At 38.1% G+C, this 23712-nt stretch overlaps 1 protein-coding gene across 1 annotated transcript in view; it reads right to left on the minus strand.

Annotated features, from left to right (window-relative positions):
• Positions 1–2025: 2025 nt before the first annotated feature.
• The window catches only part of Atf7ip2 (activating transcription factor 7 interacting protein 2), a 34026-nt gene continuing 12339 nt past the window's right edge, over positions 2026–23712 (minus strand). Inside the window, exons 5-10 of the mRNA XM_036197782.1 lie at positions 22421–22581; positions 11326–11399; positions 9945–10006; positions 9313–9379; positions 3700–3785; positions 2026–2809 (exon numbers count right to left, since the gene is read on the minus strand). Coding sequence (XP_036053675.1) covers positions 2399–2809; positions 3700–3785; positions 9313–9379; positions 9945–10006; positions 11326–11399; positions 22421–22581 — 861 coding nt within the window. The 3' untranslated portion in view covers positions 2026–2398. The remainder of the gene's footprint in view (positions 2810–3699; positions 3786–9312; positions 9380–9944; positions 10007–11325; positions 11400–22420; positions 22582–23712) is intronic.

Raw genomic sequence — 23712 nt, forward strand, 5'->3', positions numbered from 1 at the left:
ATGCACCATTTTACTATGCTCCAGACTTCTTTGAACTTTAGTACTTTAGTATGTGTCTCTTGTCCGACGTTCTTGTTGTAGTTCCATCTTAGCCAGGTCATTATCCCTTATTCCTCCTGGACAACATTTGGTGATTCCTATTGCATATAGTTTTATATTAGGTTAGAACTTTCTATTTAGACAAATGGGGGAGATGTAGTGGGTAGCTGGTCCAGCATTGATTGACCTTGAAGCATGGCCCCAGTGAAGCAGACAGTAACTGCCATGCCTACCTAGGATGTGACCCTGGGGTGTGGCTGGGACACACCTTAACACCCTAGATCCAGATGTGCCAGCCCTCTTGGTTCTTCATGATCCTGGATGCTGGATGGCAGACAGAATCAGAGTTCTCCAGAGAACCCCACCGGACTGCACCTCACCTCTTCTGGATCTTGTAACCAACCCCTTTACTGGCTCTTAGAGTTAAAAAAAAAAAAAAAAAAACAAACAAAAAAAACCAAAAAAAAACAACAACCCTCCTTTTAACTATGCGGAGTTGCCTTGTTAAATCCTAGCATTACTACGCTGGCTCTCTTCTGGTGCCACTGGGACACTGACAGTGGGAAGTCCACTCCAACAGCAATGCTGTTTTAGCTACCTCCTCTAAAAGGTCAGACGGAAACCTTCCTCTGGGTGTCCTTTGACACTGTCCGCTTTCTTGATGTACTGCTGGTCAGTCATAGGTACACTGTCATAGGTACGCTGTTATCAAGTCTTGTACGAACCTCAGGGGATTCCAGTATGTGCCATCTGCTGCAAAATGCCTGAAGGCAAGCAAGTCTTGGCATCTGGAAGTAGTTTCCAAATCTGATTTATTTTTCCTTAGTTCTTCGAGACAGGGACTTGAATTGTACCACTGCCTGTCCCGGAACTTGCTATGTATATCAGGCTAGCTCTGCCTCCTGAATTTTGGGAATGAAGGCTGCACCAAGCCAAACCCAAATCTGATTCTTTCAGTCTTGTTATACAGACTAGGCTGTCCTTGGATTCACAATGCTCCTGGATAAGCCCTCCAAGAACTGGGACTTGTGTATGTCAACACACCTGGCTCACCAATGTTTTAGAACAACTGACAAAAAAGCTTTATTTATGAAGATGTAGAGGAACTCCAGATACTGAGGGTAACTGCTCCCTATTCATACCTCAGAACTTCCACTGTGCACCAGTAGAGTGTCCCACTTGAGCACCATGCTGCATGCTGATTTGTTTGACATCCCAGTTACTAGCTATGTGGTCTGTCTCTTGAGTGGTGACACAGACAGACATCTCAGGGCTCTCTTGACAACCATCTCTTGGACTGGTTGCAATCTACAGTGCTTCTTTGGGGAGAAGTGTGCGCAAAATCCTTTTATCAGAGCTTTATTAAGCATTAGGTTCTCTCCCTCCCTCCCTCCCTCTCCCTTTAAAGATTTATTTATTATGTATATAGCATGTATGAATGACTGCAGGCCAGAAGAGGGCACCAGATCTCATTACAGATGGTTGTGAGCCCCCATGTGGTTGCTGGGAATTGAACTCAGGACCTTTGGAAGAGTAGTCAGTGCCCTTAACCTCTGAGCCATCCAAAGGGAGGCATTTAAAAAAGTTAGAAATCAGCAAATTAAAGTCTCCAACCTAAGGGATTATTAACTCCATAGTTGAAATAGCAGGTTGAATTTTTTTTTTTTTTTTTTTAAAGAAGCACCATGCATTTTCATACATATAGCATACAATGTTTAACAAAGAAAACAGCCTGTTAAATAGCTCTGGCTAGACTGGAACTTTTATGTAGACCAGTCTGGCTTGAACTAAGAGATCAGCCTGCCTTGAATTCCCTAGTGCTGGGATTAGAGGCTTGTCTCACAATGCCCGAATGACTGACCCAACTAATTTTGGCGTTTAAGCAAAACCTCCAAGTTGTTTCTCTCAAATGACTGCTAGCCAAACAAAAACAAAGAAAGGGGCACAGATCAATAGTTTGCTTTAGAATAAAAACAAAAGGAAGGAATTTCTGTGTACAAGATCATGGCAGGGATACATCCCAGAATTATAGCTGATTGTCAAGAATGGAGAAAGTGGCTGCTTGTACAAGAGGGCTTCTGACATAGCTGCAACTCCATTGCCACCATAGGAACACACAGTGGCAACATGGGTCCATAATAGGGTATTGTGTGAGAACACAGATCACAGAAGTACATACTGAATACAAATTAGAAATACACAAAATTCCAAGACACAATAAATACAGGACTGTCCCCATACAAAGGGTTCACAAACTGAACTGTGCAATGTTACAATGTATAGTGTTAGAGAAATACTGTAAACAAACATTCAAATATGAAAACATGACATGTACACAACATATAATTACTGAGGACCTTTAGGTAAGGTTTTCAGAAAACCCAAGAATAGATTTTATATTACAAAATGGTCCATATCGCCCAAAAATGTCTTTTGACTGAACAGTAAAATAGTATTTGTTGGAAGCTAAAAACTGAGATAAAGTGCAGGCCATTGGGAGTGGCAAAGCTTTAATTTCTGCAATTTTCTTCCAAGTCAAATGATTTGAGTTCTCATAGCACAGGAAGAGGTGGTAGCTATCCACAGGAGCGCACTTGGGGTTGACCTTGGGGATGTTCCAAGTCAGGGCAATGCCTGGCGGCTTCAACACCCACTTCACTCTCAGCTCAGGCTTTTGGGGAGGAAGAGTGTCTTGGATTTTGTCTGCCATCTCAGGGAGTGGTGGTGGTGGCTCTGGGAGAGGTGGCAGGTGTTCAAATGAATCAAAACCCTATAAACACATTTGCAAGAAAGTTCATCGAGATCATTTGGTGAGTACAGACAAAAGTGGTCAAGCTCAGGTGTACAAATCTACTTTTCATTCTTCAATCCTTCATCAAAGCAATAAAAGGTTATTTCAAGAAAAATGAAGCTAGATTGATGTTTTATGTGTATGTGCTAGTGAATCTGTCAGTGTATATATACATGTGGGGAAGTCAAGAGGACAACCTCACATGCTATCCATATTTCTCACTGCATTAGGCTAGTCTGTCTGGACAGCAAACTGCAGGGATCCATTTGTTTCTGCCTTCCTAGCTTGATTTAATTTTTACATGTTGGTTATTGGACCAAACTCAAGTCTTCATGTGTGCAGTGCGCTTTAATGGCTGCGCCATCTCCTGGCCTCTAGATCCAATCTTTTCAAAACAGAAGGTTCGTTGGAGCTTAGATTTGTTTTGAATGATCCTAGAAACTGGACCTAGCACTGTGCACATGCCAGGTAAATGTTCTACCTCTGAGCCACATTCCAAGCTGTCAGAATAATAATTACTTCACTGTGAAGTATTACTAATCCATAATGAAGGAGGTCTCAGGCCTTCAGGAGAGCAAACAATCTCATTTCAACATTGTGCTTCCAAACATCACAGTAGTTTCTCCAATAACCTCATCAACAATGGTTATTAATCATAAAATAAATGAGAAACTGTTTCCATTTCTATAGCTTCTAAAAATTGCTAACTAAATTCTTTTTATTATGTAAGTGGATTCACAAGAGAACTTTATGAAAATTCATTAAGGTGTTTCCTAAGCTGAAATGTGGCTCAGATGTTTCCAGAGTAAAACGGATAAATCCCACTCTGCTGGAATGAACATCTTTTACACAGCATTTCAGATTAGTACCTCAGCTCCATTTTCTGCCACTGGGATTATTTCATTTGATCTTAAAACAGCTTTCGAAGATGACTTCAGGGTGAATGCTGGGCTTTCTGTGAACAAGACAGTATAATTTAGAGCTAAGGGTGTATCTCAGTGATAAAGCACTTGTCTACCATAAGTGAGAAGGCTCCAGCACTACAAGAAAATGAAAATAAGTAAGTAAAATTCACCTGGAACAAATTCCACAGTGTTTAAGCACTTGTACACCTTGGGTAATAAATACAGTTACAAGCTCCAAATTCACATGAAGATATCATTAAGGTGACAAAAATTCCCTCTAAAAGTAAATCCTTTATTATTGCAACTAGGAATTTGGTATTTATACATGGGAGAGGGAGCCAAGAGAACAAAGAGGTAGACTTTTCAGTTAGATCAATAAGGATGCCTACAAACACTAAGTTACTTATAAACACACATGAATATGTAACATACACAAGCTTTGGAATTCAAACAAAAGTCCCATAAGCTAGGAGCACTCTCTCCTGAGGTATGTATTCACATGGAGGGAATTAAAGATATTGGTCATGGGACAGGGGAGAAGAGAAGGGAAGACACAGTAAGAGGAAGAAAAAAGGAGGTGGGGAGGGTGGAGCAGCAGTGGATGGACAGAAGGAAAGGTGAAGAAAGGTTTGTGAATGGTTTTAAACAGCTAGGTGGAGAACACATAGAGAAGATTAAAATGGGTGGATAACACTGGAAAGTATGAGGGCTAGATCAGTAAGCACCATTTGTATTGTTCTTTTGGTATATAAAGATTATTAAGATTTTAGATTTTTTCTTAGTTTATTCTTACAGTTCTTTTTTTTCTGTGTGTGTGTGTGTGTGTGTGTGTATTTGAGAAAAAGTCTCACTATATAGCTCTAGCTGCCTTAGAATGCAGAGATCCACCTGCCTCTGCCTCCTAAGTAATGGGATTAAATGTGCATGCCATCATGGCCAACTATTTTACAGGTATTAAGAAACCTTAGAAGAGGTAATAAATTTTAGGTTTTAATTTTGAGAATCTGTATAGGCTTTTAATCATGCTTTAATTAATCAAAGCTAAGACTGCTAAAATCAAAGTCTTCAGACTAATCATCATATAAAATGATAAACTAGCCTTTAAATTTTCAAGTAAATAATTTAATACAAAGAAAAATCCTAAGAAACGTAATTCCCCAGAAGTAACACTTCAAAGTAATAATCAACAAGTCCTTGCCAAAGTAACATAGGCCCAGAGAGACCCAACTTTGTGGTGGTAAGAGACATGACTTCTGCCAACTGGTGTTGGTATGTGTTATCACTAGTAATGCCAATGTCTTAGCTTTTATCCTTATCTATATATATATAAAAGAGTAACAGTGGTGTTACTGTTTTGTGTTCCCAAAGCAACAGTAGCCAGAACCATGTTATTTTAAGATTCTCATTAAACAGGTGAAAACTGTGGCCCCTAGTTTCTACTTAACCTTTTAATGTTATAGTTTGGAAATGACCTACACAGAGATGCATTTTATACCCAAAAAGATACACCCTTTCTAAGTTTTAACATATACTTTTGAAACCTGAAAACATTACCAAAATAAGATACAAAAAATATTATCACCCCTAAGCTTTCTCTTGTCTGTGCTTGTTCTTTGAGATAAGGTGTCACATAGCCCAGGCTGGCCTTGAATTCCTGATCTTCTCGCTCTACTTCCTGGAATTACAGGCATGCACCATTATGGCCAGTTTATCCACAGAAGTTCTTTAGTATTCTTTTTCAATCAACCAATCTCACTTGAAATCAATTGTTTGTTGTCACTAATGACTATAGATAGGCAGGGCAGTGGTGGCACACACCTTTAATCCCAGCACTTGGGAGACAGACACAGAAGGATCTCTGAGTTAGAGGCCAGCAGTTCTAGGAGAGCCAGGGCTAGAGAAACCTTCTCTCAATAAACCAAAAAGGTTATATTTAGATGAGCTGTATCAGCATGGCCAAGGGATTAATATCTAGCATTGAAAAAGGACTTGCCTTTTCTAGAATCTCACACATATTGAATCATACAAACCCAAGATTATTTTGCCATCATGTGCATTGATACATTGATTGCATGTATAAACATTTTGTTTCTTGTTGTTAAGGTATATAGATAAGTAATCTATATATTCATCAGCTGGTAGGCTTTTAAATAAAGATATTATGAGAAATTACGTTTTTATTGTGTGTAGCTGAATGTGGTGTATACACACCTACAATCCCAGCATTTGGGAAACAGAGGTAAAGCTGCAAGTTAAGGGGCAGATTAGCTACTTAATGAGATCCTGTCAAATTAAGTCTGTATGGATGTGGGTTTTCTTTTCTCGGAGAAATATATGGAAAAGACCGGTCTATTCATACAACAAGACTATAAGTAATATTTTTAAAAACTGTCAAATTAAGTTGTTTAGTCATTTTACATTATTAGTAACAAAGAATCCCAAGTTGATACATGCCCTCAGCAACATATCACACCTTCAGTTCACTTTGGTTATTCTATTGGATATGTTTTAAATCTCATTATGGCTTTACATTCCCTAATGAGAACATTACTTAGGACATGGCTTTACATTCCCTAATGAGAACATTACTTAGGACATCGCTTTTGCTCACTTCTTACTTTCTTATTTATAGCAAAGTAATGGTCTTCCTGCTTTGGCTTTGGCTTTGTTTTGTTGTGGAGTCTCTTGGATGAGTATCTTGAAAACTCCATTTTATTGCCACAACTGGTTTATTCTTCTTCTACTTGAAATATTTATTACCATGTCCATCCTTACTGTACCACAAATAGGTTAACACTTTTTAATATGGACCCATTTTTCAGTTGATATCTTATTTCCTTTAATAAACTTCCTTTACGGTTGGGGAGATGATTCTGTGGCTAACAAGTTTGCTATGCAAGCATGAAGACCAGTATCTGGATCCGCAGCACTGACATGAAAGCTGGGCACAAGTGTCTATAATCCCAGCACAGGGGATATGGAGACAGGTAGATCCACAGGGCTTGCTGGACAGTCAGTCCAGCTGAAATGGAGAGCCCCAGATTTAGTGAGACTGTCTGAAAACTCCTGACATAAATTCCTGGCCTCCATAATATTCAGAGGTGTGCATGTACACACATACCCACACATACAACTTCCTTTAGTTCTGATAGTGGTTAGCTGGCAATAAATTTTACTTACCTGAAAAGGTCTTAATCTTATTTCTATTTTTGTTTTTGAGACAGGGTCTCATGCTATGCCCAGATTGGCATTAACTCCCAATCTTCCTGTCCTCAACTCTCAAGTGCTGGAATCACAGGTGTGCACCATTACTATTTCATTTTTGAAAGAAATATCTACTTGATTAAGAATTCAAGGTTGATAATTTTTTCCCTTGATATTTCTATACTGAACTAATCTTTCCTATGACAGGGAAAAGTTTCTTCCATCTCGTCTCATTTGGAGCCATCTTTGATTTAGCATGAAACTGATCCCTCCTTTTCTAGTCCCACCATGAAAAGCCCTGTGGGAAAGTGTCAAATCCTGTTCTAGAAACTCATGGTTGAAATGCCCCAGATAACGGCATGTGTTTTTTTGGCTTCTGTTAAACTGCTTGCTTGTTCTACCCCACAACTGCTATCTAGGATATAAATTTTTCTATGTTCTTTGCTTAAGTCTGTTCTGTGAGAATTGTTTTTCTCTAGGCAGTCCTGGTCAGCTTAATACAGATGCTCAGTTCAGATGGTTGGTCTTAGGGTCTCTACCCCACAACATTCTCCTTAGACATCGTGCCACCACAGCAGATCAAGTCACCAAAAAATATTTGCTCATCTTGCTTTTTGCAGCAGTGTTGGCCTTTGTAGCGACACCCAACTCCCTTTCATTCTGATCTTACATTCCTTTTGCAGTTTTCTTCAGGTCTCTTTTTGCTTATCTAGGCCATGTCTTCAAAACACCATGAAAATTGGTGTTGGGTTTTTCTTTGCATAATCCAAAGAATCATGAGTTCTGAATCCAAATAAATACAAATATCTGGTGGCTTTGTATATTTTAGCTGCTTTCCCTGAATTTCTGTGTTCAGTCTAGTTGTCTTCCCAGGGTGAAGGACATTTGTTTGCTCTGAAGTAGATGGTTGGTCATGAACTTCCTGGTCCAGATACTCTCATTCATGATGGTGGTGATCTTCCTCCTCCACCTCCAGCCTTAAATGATGTGATTCATTTTCTTTTGGCTTAAATGGTTCTAGCTGAGAATTCTGTGAAACCTTTGTTCTTTCTACTTTTCCTGCATTTTCTTTTTTTAGGTATGGAAACTTCATATATCTGCATACTATCCTTGTACAGAGACCATGCTAATAATCTTTGTATTGATTCAATGCTAACATATGCAATTTTTTCAGTTGTTTTCAAGAAAATGAATTTTATGTATTGATAAGGTATTCTTGGTTTTGATTCTGCTTGAAATTGATTGACTTTCTTGGCTGTGTGTGTAGCATGAACTGTTAGAAAGACTTATTAATAAAATCAAACCTGGAGCCAGGAACTGGGGTGAATGCTGGAAGATCAGAGAAGCAGAACAAGCCACAGCTTCCTCAACTGGCCAGTTCCTCAGCTGATCCTCTTTCCTCAGACTGGAAGCCTCTCAGTCTTCATCCAGAATGAATCTCAGCTGAACTGTGCTGCTCAAACCCTAAAAGCTTAACCAGCCAAATGCTTCTAGTTTCTGGTCTTCATGCCTTATATATCTTTCTGCTTTCTGCCATCACTTCCTGGGATTAAAGGCTCGAGTCACCATGCTTGGCTGTATCCTTGAACACACAGAGATCCAGGTAGATCTCTGCCTCTGGAATACTAGGATTAAAGGCGTGTGCTACCACTGCCTATCCTTTATGTTTAATATTGTGGCTGTTCTGTTCTCTGACCCCAGGTAAGTTTATTAGCATGCACAATATTTTGGGGAACACAATACACCACATGTGGGGATTATACTTCTCAGTCCTCAGAATGAGACTATATGATTGACCTCCAATCCCAGGAAATTATAAATCTTTTGGCTCAGATTGAAGAAATAGGAAACTGGTGCCACTATTCATCATTTTCACATCATGTATGAATAACATTCCTCTATTCCTGATTCTACGTACTTCCTCTCAGGCATTGTTGTTATGGTTAAGAAAAATGTGTGCCACAAGGAGACGAGAGATTCAGAGCAGTCCCAACAATCCAAACGTCCTTCAAAGGGTGAATAGATAAAGAGATTATGATACATCCATACCTAAGCTATTACTTGACCACAAAAAGCAATACATTATTATACAAAACATTAATAACCTGCTAAAGAGCCACATTGAAAGAAGTGAATCTCAGAAAGATGGATATTTATTGCACAATCATACTACAATTACCTAATTACAGAGAATAAAGCATATTAATGGTTGCCACAGCTTAAGGACTGGGGTAGATGGTATGTGTGCCTTTAAAGGGTAGCACAAGGCAGGCTTGCAATGACTAAACAATTCCGTGATTCTGTAATCTTTGGTCCAGTTACACACACCCACATCTATTTTCTTAGAAAGGAAGATGTAAAAGTATCCTTTACCTCTGTTGTAGTTGGGCAGGCCTTCTTTTGTCAAGTCAATAACAAAATCAAGTTTCTTCTCTACAGCCTAAAAAGTTTTGTTAAAAAATTTAAATTTAATAGCAGAAAATGTTTTTAAAATATAAAAGTACATTGTTACTTTTCAGTGCTGAGGACTGAACCTTACCTTGTTCACATTCATGCTTACAAGTATGTCTATCACCCATGAGCTAGCCCCAGCCCCACCTAAAGTTAGATGCTAGCGACTCAACATTCTCTAAACAACTTAGGGTTTAAATTGGCTCTATTATAAGAGACACTCATAAGCTGTTGCAGTGTCTGAAAATAAGGTTAAGAATCTCAGTGAATCGGTAAGTGTCATTCTGAAATGTATGTAGCTGCCTGGTTTTCAGTGTGCAAGTTGGACTAGAATCAAGATATGCAAACTACTCCTCTATTTGTTTGTTACCCCCCTCCAATCCCCAATGGAGGAGGGGCAGTGAAGGGACAATTCACTGGAGACTTTCAGTGTACCTAGACAAAGAATGAATGATAAAACTCATTCCTCACAAAATGCTGTAATGCTGTATGTAGGTGCTATTGCATAAACATTCAGATGAAATAAATATTCAGAGACAACAACTGTTACCTACCCCAACTTCAATTATGGTATTAGGTGAGTTGCTAAATTTCCTTGATGTGCTTTTTCCAATTTCTGGAAGAAAGGGAATAAAAAACATGAATACTTCCAATTAAATTTATTGAACTATTAAACATGGTCTTTGCAATACAAGATACTGAAACACAAATAATGATAGGGATACTAATACACTACATAATAAAAGTAGCTAAATTTATATATCCCTAAAGCCGATAAGCTAGTTTAAAATTTTGATTTGGGATTAAAACATATTTGCTTTCAGTAGCTTTGCAACTATATTAGTAGCTCCTGTTTTTTAAAGTCTGAAACTACTTGAGCATCTGCACTTGTAACATTTTGAGGAGCACTTTCCTGGAATGTAGAGACCCCTACTTCTTTGGGACTCTTTATCACACAAACTGTTGAGATAAATATTCTTGTATGCAGGGTGGGAGGAGTGCAAAGCCTTCTGATGCTAAGATATAAACATTTCAACACAGCAAAACATGACACAAACAAAGGGAATTCTGGGTAATTGTGGGCAAGCAATAGGGCCATTTTTAAATTAGAAAAAAAGTTTTCTACAAAACCAGGTGTCTACATGCTTGTAATGCCAGGAAGAAGGCAGGAAGATCAGAAATTCAAGGTCTTCCTTACCTATACTGAGTTCATATCCTGTAAATAAGATGTCACATTCACAAAAAACAGATACATTTTATGCTGAGCTCTACAAAAACAACCTATCTCATTGAAAAAATTGTTTTTTTTTTAAACAAAGCATTAGACACAAACTTTAAAAGTGAAAGGAATTTAAAAAAATTTAAAAACAGTTAATCAAGAAGAAACTTTAAATCTAAAGTAGGTTATTAACTAACAGACACAAAGACAAATTATCACTGCCACTAACAAAAGATCAGGTCAAACAAAACAGAAATACATGATTTAAGTTGTAAATCACTAGATCAACACATTAAAGAAAAAGCAAAAGGCCTCAAACTGATAAAGATTAAAAGGAATGTCAATTTTATTAATCAATCATCGATTTTAATTAGGTATTAACAATTTGTAACCCTAGATATAAACTAGAAGATTAAGTAAACAATGTTGTACCTTATTAAAAGATAATGGGGCTGGAGAGATGGGTCAGGGGTTAAGGCTACTTCCTGTTCTTCCAGAGGTCCTGAGTTCAGTTCCTAGCACTCACACCAGGGGGCTCACAACTGCCTGCAACTCCAGCTCTAGGGAGATCAATGTCCTCTCTTGCCTCTTTGAGCATTCCCACACAAACACATATTCACATAAATGAAAATAAAAATCTTTTAAAAAGACATCGCTCATTCTTTATTTTAAAGCTTTCTAATTTGATAGAACATATTCTAAACATGTTAAGATACCTGTTGGAGCTGATGTAACTGGAGTTGTCAAATTAGGTTTTTCCACAGAAATTAACATAACATCATCAGTGTTACTAAAATGATAAAAAAAAAAGAAGGAAAAAATTGCAGTTAACAGTCAGAATTCCTCTAATTTATTATTATTTAATAATGCTATTTATCAGAGGACAACTTGGGAGAGTCAGTTTTCTCTTTCTATCATGTGGATCTGGGACACAAACTCAGGCTGGGCAACAAGCACTTTTAGTTGCTGAATTGTACAGCCAGCCCTCATTACATATTTTAGCTGAACAACTATGAGGAAAGAGGAGATAAAATCAAATATTTAACAAAGCCCATGTACTATCAATTCATCTATATGATTCACAAGCACAGGTAGGGCTGGGCAAGATGGCTCAGCAGGTTAAGGCAATCTCTGCAACTCATCTGGTGGAAAGAGAGAACTAACTCCCGGGTGCTGTTCTCTGACCTCCACAAGTAACATAGCACACATCAATACCCACAAAATAAATGGTTTCTTTTTTTTTAAGTGCAGGGAAATCCATTAATTGACAAATAAAACTTAGTAGGGATATAGTCACAATAGTTACAATATAATATACAAATATACCAAATACATAAGCAAATGAAATATACAAATATCACTTTAATGCATATAGTTCTGTTCATTAAAAAAATTATAACTGAAAAAAAGAAATTAAGACCCATAAGAACACTGATTCTTAGGCCGGGCGGTGGTGGCGCACGCTTTTAATCCCAGCACTCGGGAGGCAGAGGCAGGCAGATCTCTGTGAGTTCGAGGCCAGCCTGGGCTACAGAGTGAGTTCCAGCATTGACTCTTAAAAGATACATGACTCTGAGGCTGGGCATGATGTCACAAACCTGTGATCACAACACTCAGGAGGCCAGACTGAAAATAACAAATAATATTAAAAACACAGCTGCCACTATTTTACCACTAATGCTAAGCTCAAAGATCATGTTTGCTGCCATTTCAACCCTCATCATACTTTAATGACCTAGACTTTTTTTTTCTTTTTTGGTTTTTCAAGACAGGATTTCTCTGTGTAGCTTTGCGCTTTTCCTGGAACTCACTCTGTAGCCCAGGCTGGCCTCAAACTCACAGAGATCCGCCTGCCTCTGCCCCCCCTGAGTGCTGGGATTAAAGGTGTGGGCCACCATCGCCCGGCTTTTGACCTAGACTTTTTAATAAGAATTCTGCTAAGAAAATGCACAATCAGAGAGTACAGCCAAACACCACTTTCCACCTCCAGTTATTCCACACGTTTTTTTTAAAAGAAAATTTTTTTCTCTATAAATTATCCTGGCATTTTTCTTACATACCAAGGGACTCCAGAGGTACATGTTAGCTTGCACATTGACCTATACACTCTCCTCTACTGTCCTAATTACTACAGCACTAGCAGGTTCTGAATATAGAAAGTGAGTCTACCAACCTTGTTTCTGTGTTGTAATATCATTACTTATTATTTAGGTCTTTTTATTTTCACAAATTTAAATCAGCTTGCTACTTTCTACAAAGTATATGCCATAGAGTCTTAAGATTACATTAAACATATGTAACCATGAGTGTAAATCAACATCTTAATAATCAGCTTTCCAAGTCATGAATGTGACATCATTTATTTAGGTCTCCTATAATTTGTGGCCTAATTAGGGTTTAGACATATTTTGGTCTACCCCTTGGTACTTTAACAGTATTGTTACAAATTGCAATAGGTTTTTTTTCAGACCAGACATGGTGGTGCTTACTTTTTTTTTTTGGTTTTTCGAGACAGGGTTTCTCTGTGTAGCTTTGTGCCTTTCCTAGATCTCACTCTGTAGTCCAGGCTGGCCTCAAACTCACAAAGGCAGCACTGGGTCTGCCTCCCGAGTGCTGGGATTAAAGGCGTGCTTGACTACCACCACCACCTGGCAGGGCATACTTTTAATCCCAGCACTCGGGCAGAGGCAGCCTGGTCTATATAACAAGTTCCAGCACAGCCAGGGCTATACAGTGAGACTTGTCTAAAAGACCTTGTCCTATCTGCATTATATATAAAACCAAAAATATATTTACCCACACGTGTCTAATTCTGGAAGTCTGTTCTGTTCTACATATATCCATTTCCCCAACCTGCAACCAACCCATATTCTTGTGGACTAAATGGATTAATCATTGTCTATTGGTACAAAGATATAATTCAACAGCAAGAATGGACAAAACATTGCAGCTAAGTAACAGCATCCATGGATTTCGCACCACAAAAGCATCAAAAGACAAATCATTCCTTGAGTACGATCCAACGTGTACAAATTAAAGAACCATGCGAAAGCAGTTCATGGTGCCAGAACACCACCAGTGGTTGTGATCGGCACACAAGGCTTAAGGCAGGTAAGACACCACTATGGTGATAGTTTGTTTGTGCTCTAAATAAATAAAGCTTACCTAGAGATCAGAGTGGGGAGCTAGCCACTAGTTAACCATAGAGGGCCAGCAGTGGTGGCACACTCCTTTAATCCTAGAATTTGGGAGGAGGAAGAAGAACAAGAGTTCAAGGCCACCCTGGACTACACGAGATTGAAGTTTAAAAGAGAAACAGCCAGGTGGTGGTAGCTCACACATTTACTTCCCAGCAATAGGGAGGTAGAGACAGGAAGTGATATGGCTGGGTGGAGACAGGAGCTCAGCCCACTTTTTAGACTAAGGAGTTAGTGAGGTAAGAAGTGGCTATGGCTTGCTCCTTTGTCTTTCTGATCTTTCAGCATTTACTTATATATTTAACTCTGGATTTTTATTATTAAGACCAAATAAAATTCTCACTACACAACACTGACAGATGAAGTAGCCCAGGCTGGCTTGGAGTTACTATGTAGCTATGATTCCTCCTTCCTGCATCCATTTCCTGACTGCAGGCATGTACCATGCCAAGCAACCCCTGGTATTTCTAAACGGTTTACTTTGTGAAAATTCAAAATTCTTGTTAATTTTGCTGGAATTCACTTAATGGGACAGTGAGATGATCAGCAGAGAAAAGCACTTGTCACCAGGCTTAATGACTTTATATCTCCTGGGACACACATGATGGAAGAATAAAACTAATTCCTCAAAGTTGTCCTCTCTGGTGGTTTGAAAGAAAGTGCTCCCCAAAGGGAGTGGCACTAATAGGAGGTGTGGCCTTGTTGGAGCAGGTGTGGTTTTGTTGGAGGAAGTGTGTCACTGTGGAGGCTGGCTTTGAGGTCTCATATATGCTCAACCCACACCAAATGTCTCAGACAACTTCCTGTAACCTATGAGTCAAGATGTAGGGCTCTCAGCTACTTTTCCAGCACCATTTCTGGCTGAATGCTACCATGTCACACCATTATGATAAAGGACTAAACTCTGAAAATGTAAGCCACACCAATCAAATGTTTTCCCTTATACGAGTTCCACAGTCATAGTGTCTCTTCACAGCAATAAAAACCCTAAAACATCTCTGTGTGTGTGTGTTGTGTGTGTCAACCAGCATGACCATCAAATTTAAACTAATTTATACCATTAATACATGCCTTTCCATTTAATGAGATATAACTTGCCAAAAGGGAACCTCCCCAAAGTTAGTCTTGGGGAAAGGTTTTTGTTTTTGACTTTTAGGAGAATGAAGGCTAAGGAATCTGAAATACACTGGACAAATGAGACAACTGAAGAAAAAGGAAAATCATCTAAAAAAAAAAAAAAAAGTACCAAGAAAAAGAGTAACATGGCCTATTGGTATATCATCTATAAAATTTCATAAGTCTTCCTAAATGTTTGTTTCTGCTCTTCTCTAAAGACATTTAACACTATTGGTCTTCTTGTAGTCTCAGTTCACATAAAATTTAAAGCTGGCTTTGGAGTTCGAGAATGGCTCTCTCCTTTAAACCCAAGCATGTTGTTAAAAGGAAAATGGAAACTCCCTGTATCATGCCAGAAGAAAAGGCATCTTCTGATATGGGACAGGAAAAACAAAACAACAACAAAAATTTAATCTCAATTCTTTGATTCTATTCTGATTATTTAAACTTTTGTTAAACTATGAACTTTATACAAAAATTGATAAGACATATATATATATATATATATATATATATATATATATATATAAAACTTTGTTAAGATATTAATGGTCATATAGAGTACTAACTACTTCTAGAAAAAAGGCTTCAATTAGCTGCCTATACATATCTTTGTGTTCCAGTCTCTATCAGTTTTCTGCAGGAAATCATGGCCAGGCCTAATATCAATTTGAAGCCTCCAGGAAGAAGATGGTGCTCCACAACAACAATTCCATGTGGACAATAATAATATCATTAAGCTGACAAACATCACCTACAGATCAGCTGTAGACTACAGACGGCTCAGAGCAATTTTGAGAGGGCTAGCTGAGATGATCCAGTTTCACAGGCTACTTGAATAAGGACTTGAAATAAGCCCTGAACTTTGGCATTATGCACAGACTGGGCAACAAAGTATATAGCTACCTTTCCAAGAAGTTGACAATTGACCAAAAATTTTTCTTTTCAGAATAAAGATACCTTCACCAATGTCCGGCAGGAAGCAATTTTAAGAACACAACACCCACATTCCCAAAGAGGTGGTATGGGACAGGTGGTTTTTTGGTCTTTTAATGGGTTTTGGGTCTGGGATGATTTTCATTGTTTAGGAGGATTGGTTACAAGTTGTTGTTAAGGGTTAGAAAAAGGGCTAAGCAAAGAAAATTAGACTTAGGTTTCTTGTTTAAAAATAAATTAATTAATTAAAAAATTACAAAATTATAGAATAGAGGGTAGATTATTGAATCTACTTGGAAAAATAGAAGATATAGATACAATATGGATAAAAAGATAGATTATTGAATCTACTTTTAAAAGACAATTACTAGTTTTAAATATTTTACAGTAGATTGGATTTTTTTTTTTTTTTTTTGGTTTTTCGAGACAGGGTTTCTCTGTGTAGCTTTGCGCCTTTCCTGGATCTTGCTCTGTAGACCAAGCTGGCCTCAAACTCACAAAGATCCGCCTGGGTCTGCCTCCCAAGTGCTGGGACTAAAGGCATTTGCCACCACTGCCCAGCTTGGATTTTTATAAATTGTATACAAATTATATATATTGAGATTGATATTGTTAGAAAATGCCATACATATATTTCTAATCTTGTTCAAGATATTGTACTTATACCATTCATTTAACAATGTGCTACAATTTGCTGATTCTTGAATGTTATTATTACCAACTATTAGGATATTAAGATATAAAAGTTAGTAGTTAGACATTATAATCAAACTTATAGTCATATTAGGTATGTTTGCAAGATCGAGCAGATATATTTCAGATAGACAGGTCATCTTCAAACCCTTCAGAGATCTACAGAACATGACATTTAAAATGTTTAATAACTGACAAATTTTTTTCTTTTTTTTTTTTCTTTTCTTTTTTTATGACAATGAGACATGTCGGCTCCTGGCAGTACTAATCTACTTCAGAGAAAATATGGGCATTGAAGAGACTGCACATGGAGTTAACTTACATTGTGGCGAAAGTTAGCCACTGGACAACAAAGTATCCTCTAATCGACTGCTGAGAAACAAGACAAAATGGACAGACAAGACACGAAAGAAAGGACTACCAAGACACGAAAGAAAGGACTACCGATTTTTGCCAAGACAAGTGTGGTTGTGGCTTTAACAAAAGGCATCTTCTGAGGCCAGGACAATATGGCACCATCCCTGAAGTGGCCTATGCAATACAGAAAAGGTACAGTGCCTTTCTCTTCGAAGGCAGCTGAACAGGCAGTGGAACAATGGCTTCTTATGTGCAGAACAGCAACTCAAACAGTTATTCTTGAAAGAGTAACTAAGCTGACAGAGTCTAACCTCTCAAGGGTAGACTGGCATTTAATAAAAGAGTTGAAGACACCCACAGGCTGAGAAGAAAGGGATGCGGAGAAGAAGGGGATGCCGAGATGAAGCCACACACACAAGCCAAGAAGAATGGACAGCTGAATTTAAAAAACATCAACAATTTCCAGAATTTAAAATCCTGAATCATGACAGCACACTAGTGGAATTCAGGTGTTTCTCATACATAGACTGCTCTCACCAAATGTGAGGTCGAACTGTTGACCTTGTATACATCCTAGTTCACAAATGAGTCTGTCAGATACGCTAAGCCTATAGGCTGAAGATGATGCCCCAATGTGCAGAGAAACCTCAGGTGACTGTCCAGGCAGCTGGCTGTTTCTGTCAACTCACATTTTTTTTGGAAAGTCACTTGTTTACACTTCTTGTTTTATTAGGTAATATTATTTCCTTCTTGGGTCTCTGAGGGAGTTTTTCTTGTTAAGAATTTCAGAAAAGAAACACTAAAGAGGTGTAAGTGTATTAATTTGAAAGACATTATAAGTTAGTTCTGTTAGTAATATAAGTTAGGATAGAAAATGAATCAGGTACATTTTGGACTTACTAAAATAGGATAGTTAATGGAATTATTTTCTCTGAATTTGTCAACTGCAAATGGACTAGACATTGTTTAGGTATTTATTGCTTGTATATCTTGTATATAGTTATTGTACTTATTATATATAGTTTTTCTAATATTAGTTATAACTTTTTTCTTTTTATTAGAATAGAAAGGGGAAACATGGTAATATTTTATTTGTGCTGAAATGTGATTTTATTTGTATGTTAATAAATAAAGTTGCCTGGGGGTCTGAGCTAATAGCAAGCCATTTAGCAGAAGTCTGGCAGTGGTAGCACACATCCTTAATCCGATCACATGGCAGACAGAATCTCTGTGTGTTCAATGACACAGCCAGCATGGAGACACACACCTTTAATCTCAGTACCAACTATAGAGACCTGGAGGTCTGTATAGACAGGCAGTGATGAGAAGTATGTGGTTGGGTTTACAGCCAATGAGAAGGCAGAACAGAAAGGCAATACAAAATACACACAGGAAGTAGGTCTCTTTCTGAGGTGAACGGCGCCAGCAACTGGTAAGCTAAAGGCTATTCGCTAGTGCTCTGTCCTGTTGGGCTTTTAACTCTTTATTTGGCTCTGCATTTCTTATTTAGTAAGATCGTTTAGAATTACATCGACAGGCCTTAGTTGGAGGGAAACAGTGTAATTCGATGGTTTTCATGGTAGTATGAATGTGTTGAATGTTTTCTATCTACATTTTACCATAGAGAAAAAAAATGGTGTATAAAATTAATAATTTCTCCAGGAACTGTTATTATATGGTAGATAAGAACATCAGTTCTAGAGACTAAATGTCTGGATCTCAATCTTAACTTGCCATTTACTAGTGTACTTTTGTTTCCGTGTCTGTAAAACAGGCACAGATTTTATAGAGATTAAATAAGGGCTGTAGCTGTAGCTAGGTGGTAGGATACTTGGCTAGCATACTTTAGGTCCTTGGTTCCAACCCTTGCAAGATGGGAGGAAGGGAAAGGATGGAGAGAAAGAGAACTGAGTTTAAAATAGTGTTTTTTTTAAGCTCTATAATTAAAAAATTTTTTTTTTTTAGTGTTTGTGTGTTTTGCCTGCATGTATGTGAATGACAGAAGAGTGTGCTGGACCCCCTAAAATTGGATTTATAGATGGTTGTAAGATGTCATGTGTGTTTTAGGATATTTGTTTAACTATGCAAAGATGTGTTGCACTTTTGTTTAATTATGTAAAGATGTGTTGGATTTGTTTTATTATGTAAAGATGTGTTGCTGTTTTACCTTGTCTGACTAAGGCACCGGATTGGTCTAATAAAAAGTGGAACTTGTAGGCAGAGAGAAAGGAAGGGGAGAAATTTAGGCTCAAGAAGAAAAAAAAAGGAGAGAACAGGGAGACACCAGGGGCTAGACAGACAGACATGGAAGAAGCAGGAAAGTAGGAGGTATAGAATGAAAGAAAGGTAAAAAGCCCGGAGGCAAAACACAGATTAATAGAAACAAGTTAAATTAAGTTAAAAGAGCTAGTGGGATAAGCCTAAGCTAAGGCCAAGCATTCATAATTAATAAGTCTCTGTGTCGTTATCTGGGAGGTGGTTGATGGCCCAAAGAAAAATCTTAACTACACATGTGGGTGCTGAAAACTGAATTCAGGTTCTCTGAAAGAATGGCAAATGCTCTTACCTGTTGAACCACTTTTCTAGCCCTAAGCTTTATTATTATTATTCTGTGAGTGTGTGTGTATGCATGTGACTGCCACAGTGTGCATATAGGTCAGAGGGCCAACTCTGTAAAATGGGATCTTTCCTTCTGCCTTTAAGGGGGCTCCAAAAATGAAACTCAGATCATCAGGCTTTAAGGCGAGCCTGTTTTTACTTAAGGAGCCACCACGGACCCCTAAATGTGTACCATTTTGTTTTGTTTTAGAGATAGGATCTCTGTAGCCCTGGCTGGGGTTAAAAGGCAAGTGCCACCACACCTGGCCCTCCAATCCTGTCAATTTTCACAGAAATGTCTGCACATGCATTGTAATCCAAGATTTGCTTCTTTGAGCAACATTAACATTTTGTTAATCAAAAGTAGTAAGGTGCTTTAATATAAAAAAAGAGAGTAATTTGGTCTTGTTTGGGGTTGCCTTAGACCTTTATGATTAATTTTTACCCTAGACATTTGTTATAAATGAATTTATTTATTTTTTCTTTTTTGTTGTTTTGTTTTTTGAGACAGGGTTTCTCTGTATAGTCCTGGCTGTCCTGGAACTTGCTATGTAGACCAGGCTGGCCTTGAATTCACAGAGATCCACCTGCCTCTGCCTCCCGAGTGCGGGGATTATAAAGGTGTGCTCCACCACTGCCCAACCCAAATTTCTTAAAAGTATACACACTTTGATCTATAAGCCTTCTCTGTGAGCTTCTTTAGCTCAGTTATTATTACATTTCCTAGTTTCTTCACATTCTAAACATAAAATGCTTAAAGCTAAATCTAACCATTAAGAGGTATAGAAAAATAGTAACAGAACTAATTTCTCCAATTCTGGATCATCAGAAACAAAAACAATTAGAAACCTCTGGCTTTCTCTAGTGGCAGCATAATACTACGGGACACACATTTCCTTCTGTTTATCTTTAAAAGATAATCTCTTAAATATTTTAAGGAATAAATTGTATTTATACAAAACTAAATATAAATTGGTATGAAGAGTAGCTTATGGTGGGACCTTCATTCAAACAATTAAAAATGCTATATTTAAAAACACTTCAGGCTGGGTGGTGGTGGTGGTGGCGCAGAGCCAGGTGGATCTCTGTGAGTTCAAGGCTAGCCTGGGCTACAGAGTGAGTTCTAGGAAAGGTGAAAAGCTACAGAGAAACCCTGTCTGTTATAAGGACTATAGATAAACTTCTTTCTGCTAAATTTCTGATGCTTGAGTGTTGTATTACTCATCTAATTATCTAAGGCTATATAACAATTTATCTAAGACCAGAATGACCTTTAAACAAAACAAAACAAAAAACATATCCTTATTTCTGTGGGTACAGAAGTAAAGAGTATTATAGTTGAGGGATCCTGGCTCAGGGTCTCTCATTAGAAGGTTAACTCAAGTTGTACTGAACCAAAGGTTTAGCCAGTACTAAGATACAATCAACTTTTACAGACTGTCCTATTTGACCTATTAGAACTTTTTTAAAGATACATGAGTCTATTTTGTGAGTAATTTTTCATATTTACAATATTTTAATATTGATTTTTAGCATTAAATTTCATTTCTCATAAAATGAATTTAATAAGCTTCTTTTTTTTCATACTCTGATAAGAGTTTATTTAATGTTTGTATTATTTCTTCCTTAAATGTTTTATAAAACTCATCTTCTCACATGCCTTTAATCCTAGTACTCCACAGGCAGAGGCAAGAGGTTCTCTGATTTTGAAGCTAGCTCAATTTACATAGCAAGTTCCAGGCTAGCCAGCCTATAGAGCTGTCTCAAAAAACAAACGAAACATAAAAACCATTACGGCCAAGTTGCATGTTTGTTACACTATCTGCACATTTTGGAAAGGATGCTTAACTGCCAGAAACAGCCCCATAAACCACAGGTTGTCTCCGTATATAAAGCGAGTGTCTGCATGAGACAGGATCCACTAGCAAGAGGACACGGTTGCCTATGAGGTGAGGGCACTCAAGCCGGGGCTCCTTGACTTGCGTCATCACCACTTGCTTCCCTCGCTTGTCACTTCAGCGATTTCAGAACAAAGCTGTCAACAGTGGTAGCAGCACACTCACTGACTGAGGACTCCGCCTTCATCAACTAATGCCTTCTTAACAGATTCCCACTTGACACCAAAATGCAGGCCTCTCTACATAATTAGGAATAATAAAAATGCATCTTAAAAACAGGGGCTGGAGAATGGCTCTGAAATGAAGAACACTTGTTATTCTTGCAAAGAACCTGAGTTCAGTTCCTAACACCCATGTTGGATAGCTCACAACTACTTAGAACTCCAGCTCAGACGAGATCTGACACTCTCAGCAGAGCTGCATTTCTGTGCACATAATTACACACAGATACACAAACATACACATGAAAATGCAGGGCTAAACAGCATTGGTTACTAGGGTAGCTCCTCAAGAGTCCAAACTGTATATTAAGTCCCAAATACCCAAACGAGCAAGGGTAACACAGATCCTGTCTCAAAGTCATAAAAACAAAAAGACTTTATCAGTATTTTCCACTACATCCTTTGAAACAGCCAAGCATGCTTCTTTGCTTCTAAAAATACTCTTCCTAACCAAACCCAATCTTTCCAGGCTACAGACCAGTGCTTTATGAAACAATTAGACAAGTAAGTTCATCCCAGGTCAATGTTATCAAGGTAACACTTTCAAAATGGAGGGCACCAAAAGTGATCCACCAATCACTATGACAAAGGTGGGAAGTAGCTCAACAAAACCTGATCACCTGACAATTTAAAACCTGGGTGCTGTTCAACAACAATAGAAGCTCGGAGATCCAATGGAATTCCTTCAGACTGCTGATGTGAAGATGAAGTTTTAAGCTACTTTATGTTTAACTAATAAAAGTATAAACATATATTTAGATAAGTAAATTTATGCATTTTTATAGAAGTGCCTACCTTTCAGAAACAAACTCAACACAAGCTGATGACAAATTAACCCTTCTACTTGCTTTTTCTGAAGAGTTAAAACGATCAGGGTTCACAGAAGGCATTCTTTTACTTCGGCTTTTAACTAACTCTTGGGTCACACTCAAATTCATTGCCTCTGAATCTATAACCTGTTAAATGGATGAGGAAAAGGAAAATGAGTGGAAGGTAAAATTTCACATGGAAGAGTCTTATATATGTAAGTTAAAATATTAAATTGCTGAGAGCTGCTGGTAGCAATGGCTTTACCAGAGGCCACAAGAATATACACCAGATGGCAATGGATAGTTCAGGTATCAACCCAACAGACGAGTAATTCTCTAATGGAGGAACATCATTCAAACAAGGCTTACAGGACCACAGACTCTGAAAACTGGTTGCTTCTGTCTGTAATTTTCTCATGTGCCACTACATTTTTCCCCTAAAAACAGCTGTGGAGTTCTTCCCACAGCCCATTGGTGGGGTTTTGTACTTTTGGGGCACATATATCTGTGGATGGTCAGAAAGATGATTTCTTCTTAAGCTGTATAATTTTGATGAACAGAAATATACTAGAATATGCTTCATAATTAGCTCCACAAGGACTGTTGTGGTGGTATTGTGTTCCCCAAAATATTGTGCACCCTAATAAACTTATCTGGGGTCAGAGAATGGAGCAGCCACTAGATACAGAGGCCAGAAAATAGTGGCACCCACACCTTTAATCCTAGCATTCCAGAAGCAGAAATCCCTCTGGATCTCTGTGAGTTCAAGGCCACACTGGAAACAGCCAAGCATGGTGACACATGCCTTTAATCCCAAGAAGTGAGTCTTTAATCCCAAGGAGTGATGGCAGAAAGCAGAAAGGTATATAAGGCGTGAGGACCAGAAACAAGAAGATTTTGGCAATTAAGCTTTGAGCAGCAGTTCAGCTGAGAGGCATCCAATCTGAGGAAACAGGATCATTTGAGGAACTGGCAAGGTGAGGAAGCTGTGGCTTGTTCTGCTTCTCTGATCTTCCAGCATTCACCCCAATAACTGGCCTTAGGCTTGATTTTATTAATAAGACTCTAAGATTCATGCTACAGACTGTAAAACACTTAAGCCTGTTTTATATCATTAACTCAGCCTGACATAAAGAAGACAGCAATTTCTTCTCAGTTCTAAAACAAGTTACATACAATTAGCTGATTTTAGGTCTCAGAGCAAACTCAAACTCTGTTTCTGTGAATGGCGTTAAGTTAGACCTTTACAGATAATACACAAGGACAAATTCCCAGGTG

The sequence above is a fragment of the Onychomys torridus genome, chromosome 8 (assembly GCF_903995425.1).
Source record: "Onychomys torridus chromosome 8, mOncTor1.1, whole genome shotgun sequence".
In the NCBI taxonomy this organism is placed as follows: Eukaryota; Metazoa; Chordata; class Mammalia; order Rodentia; family Cricetidae; genus Onychomys; species Onychomys torridus.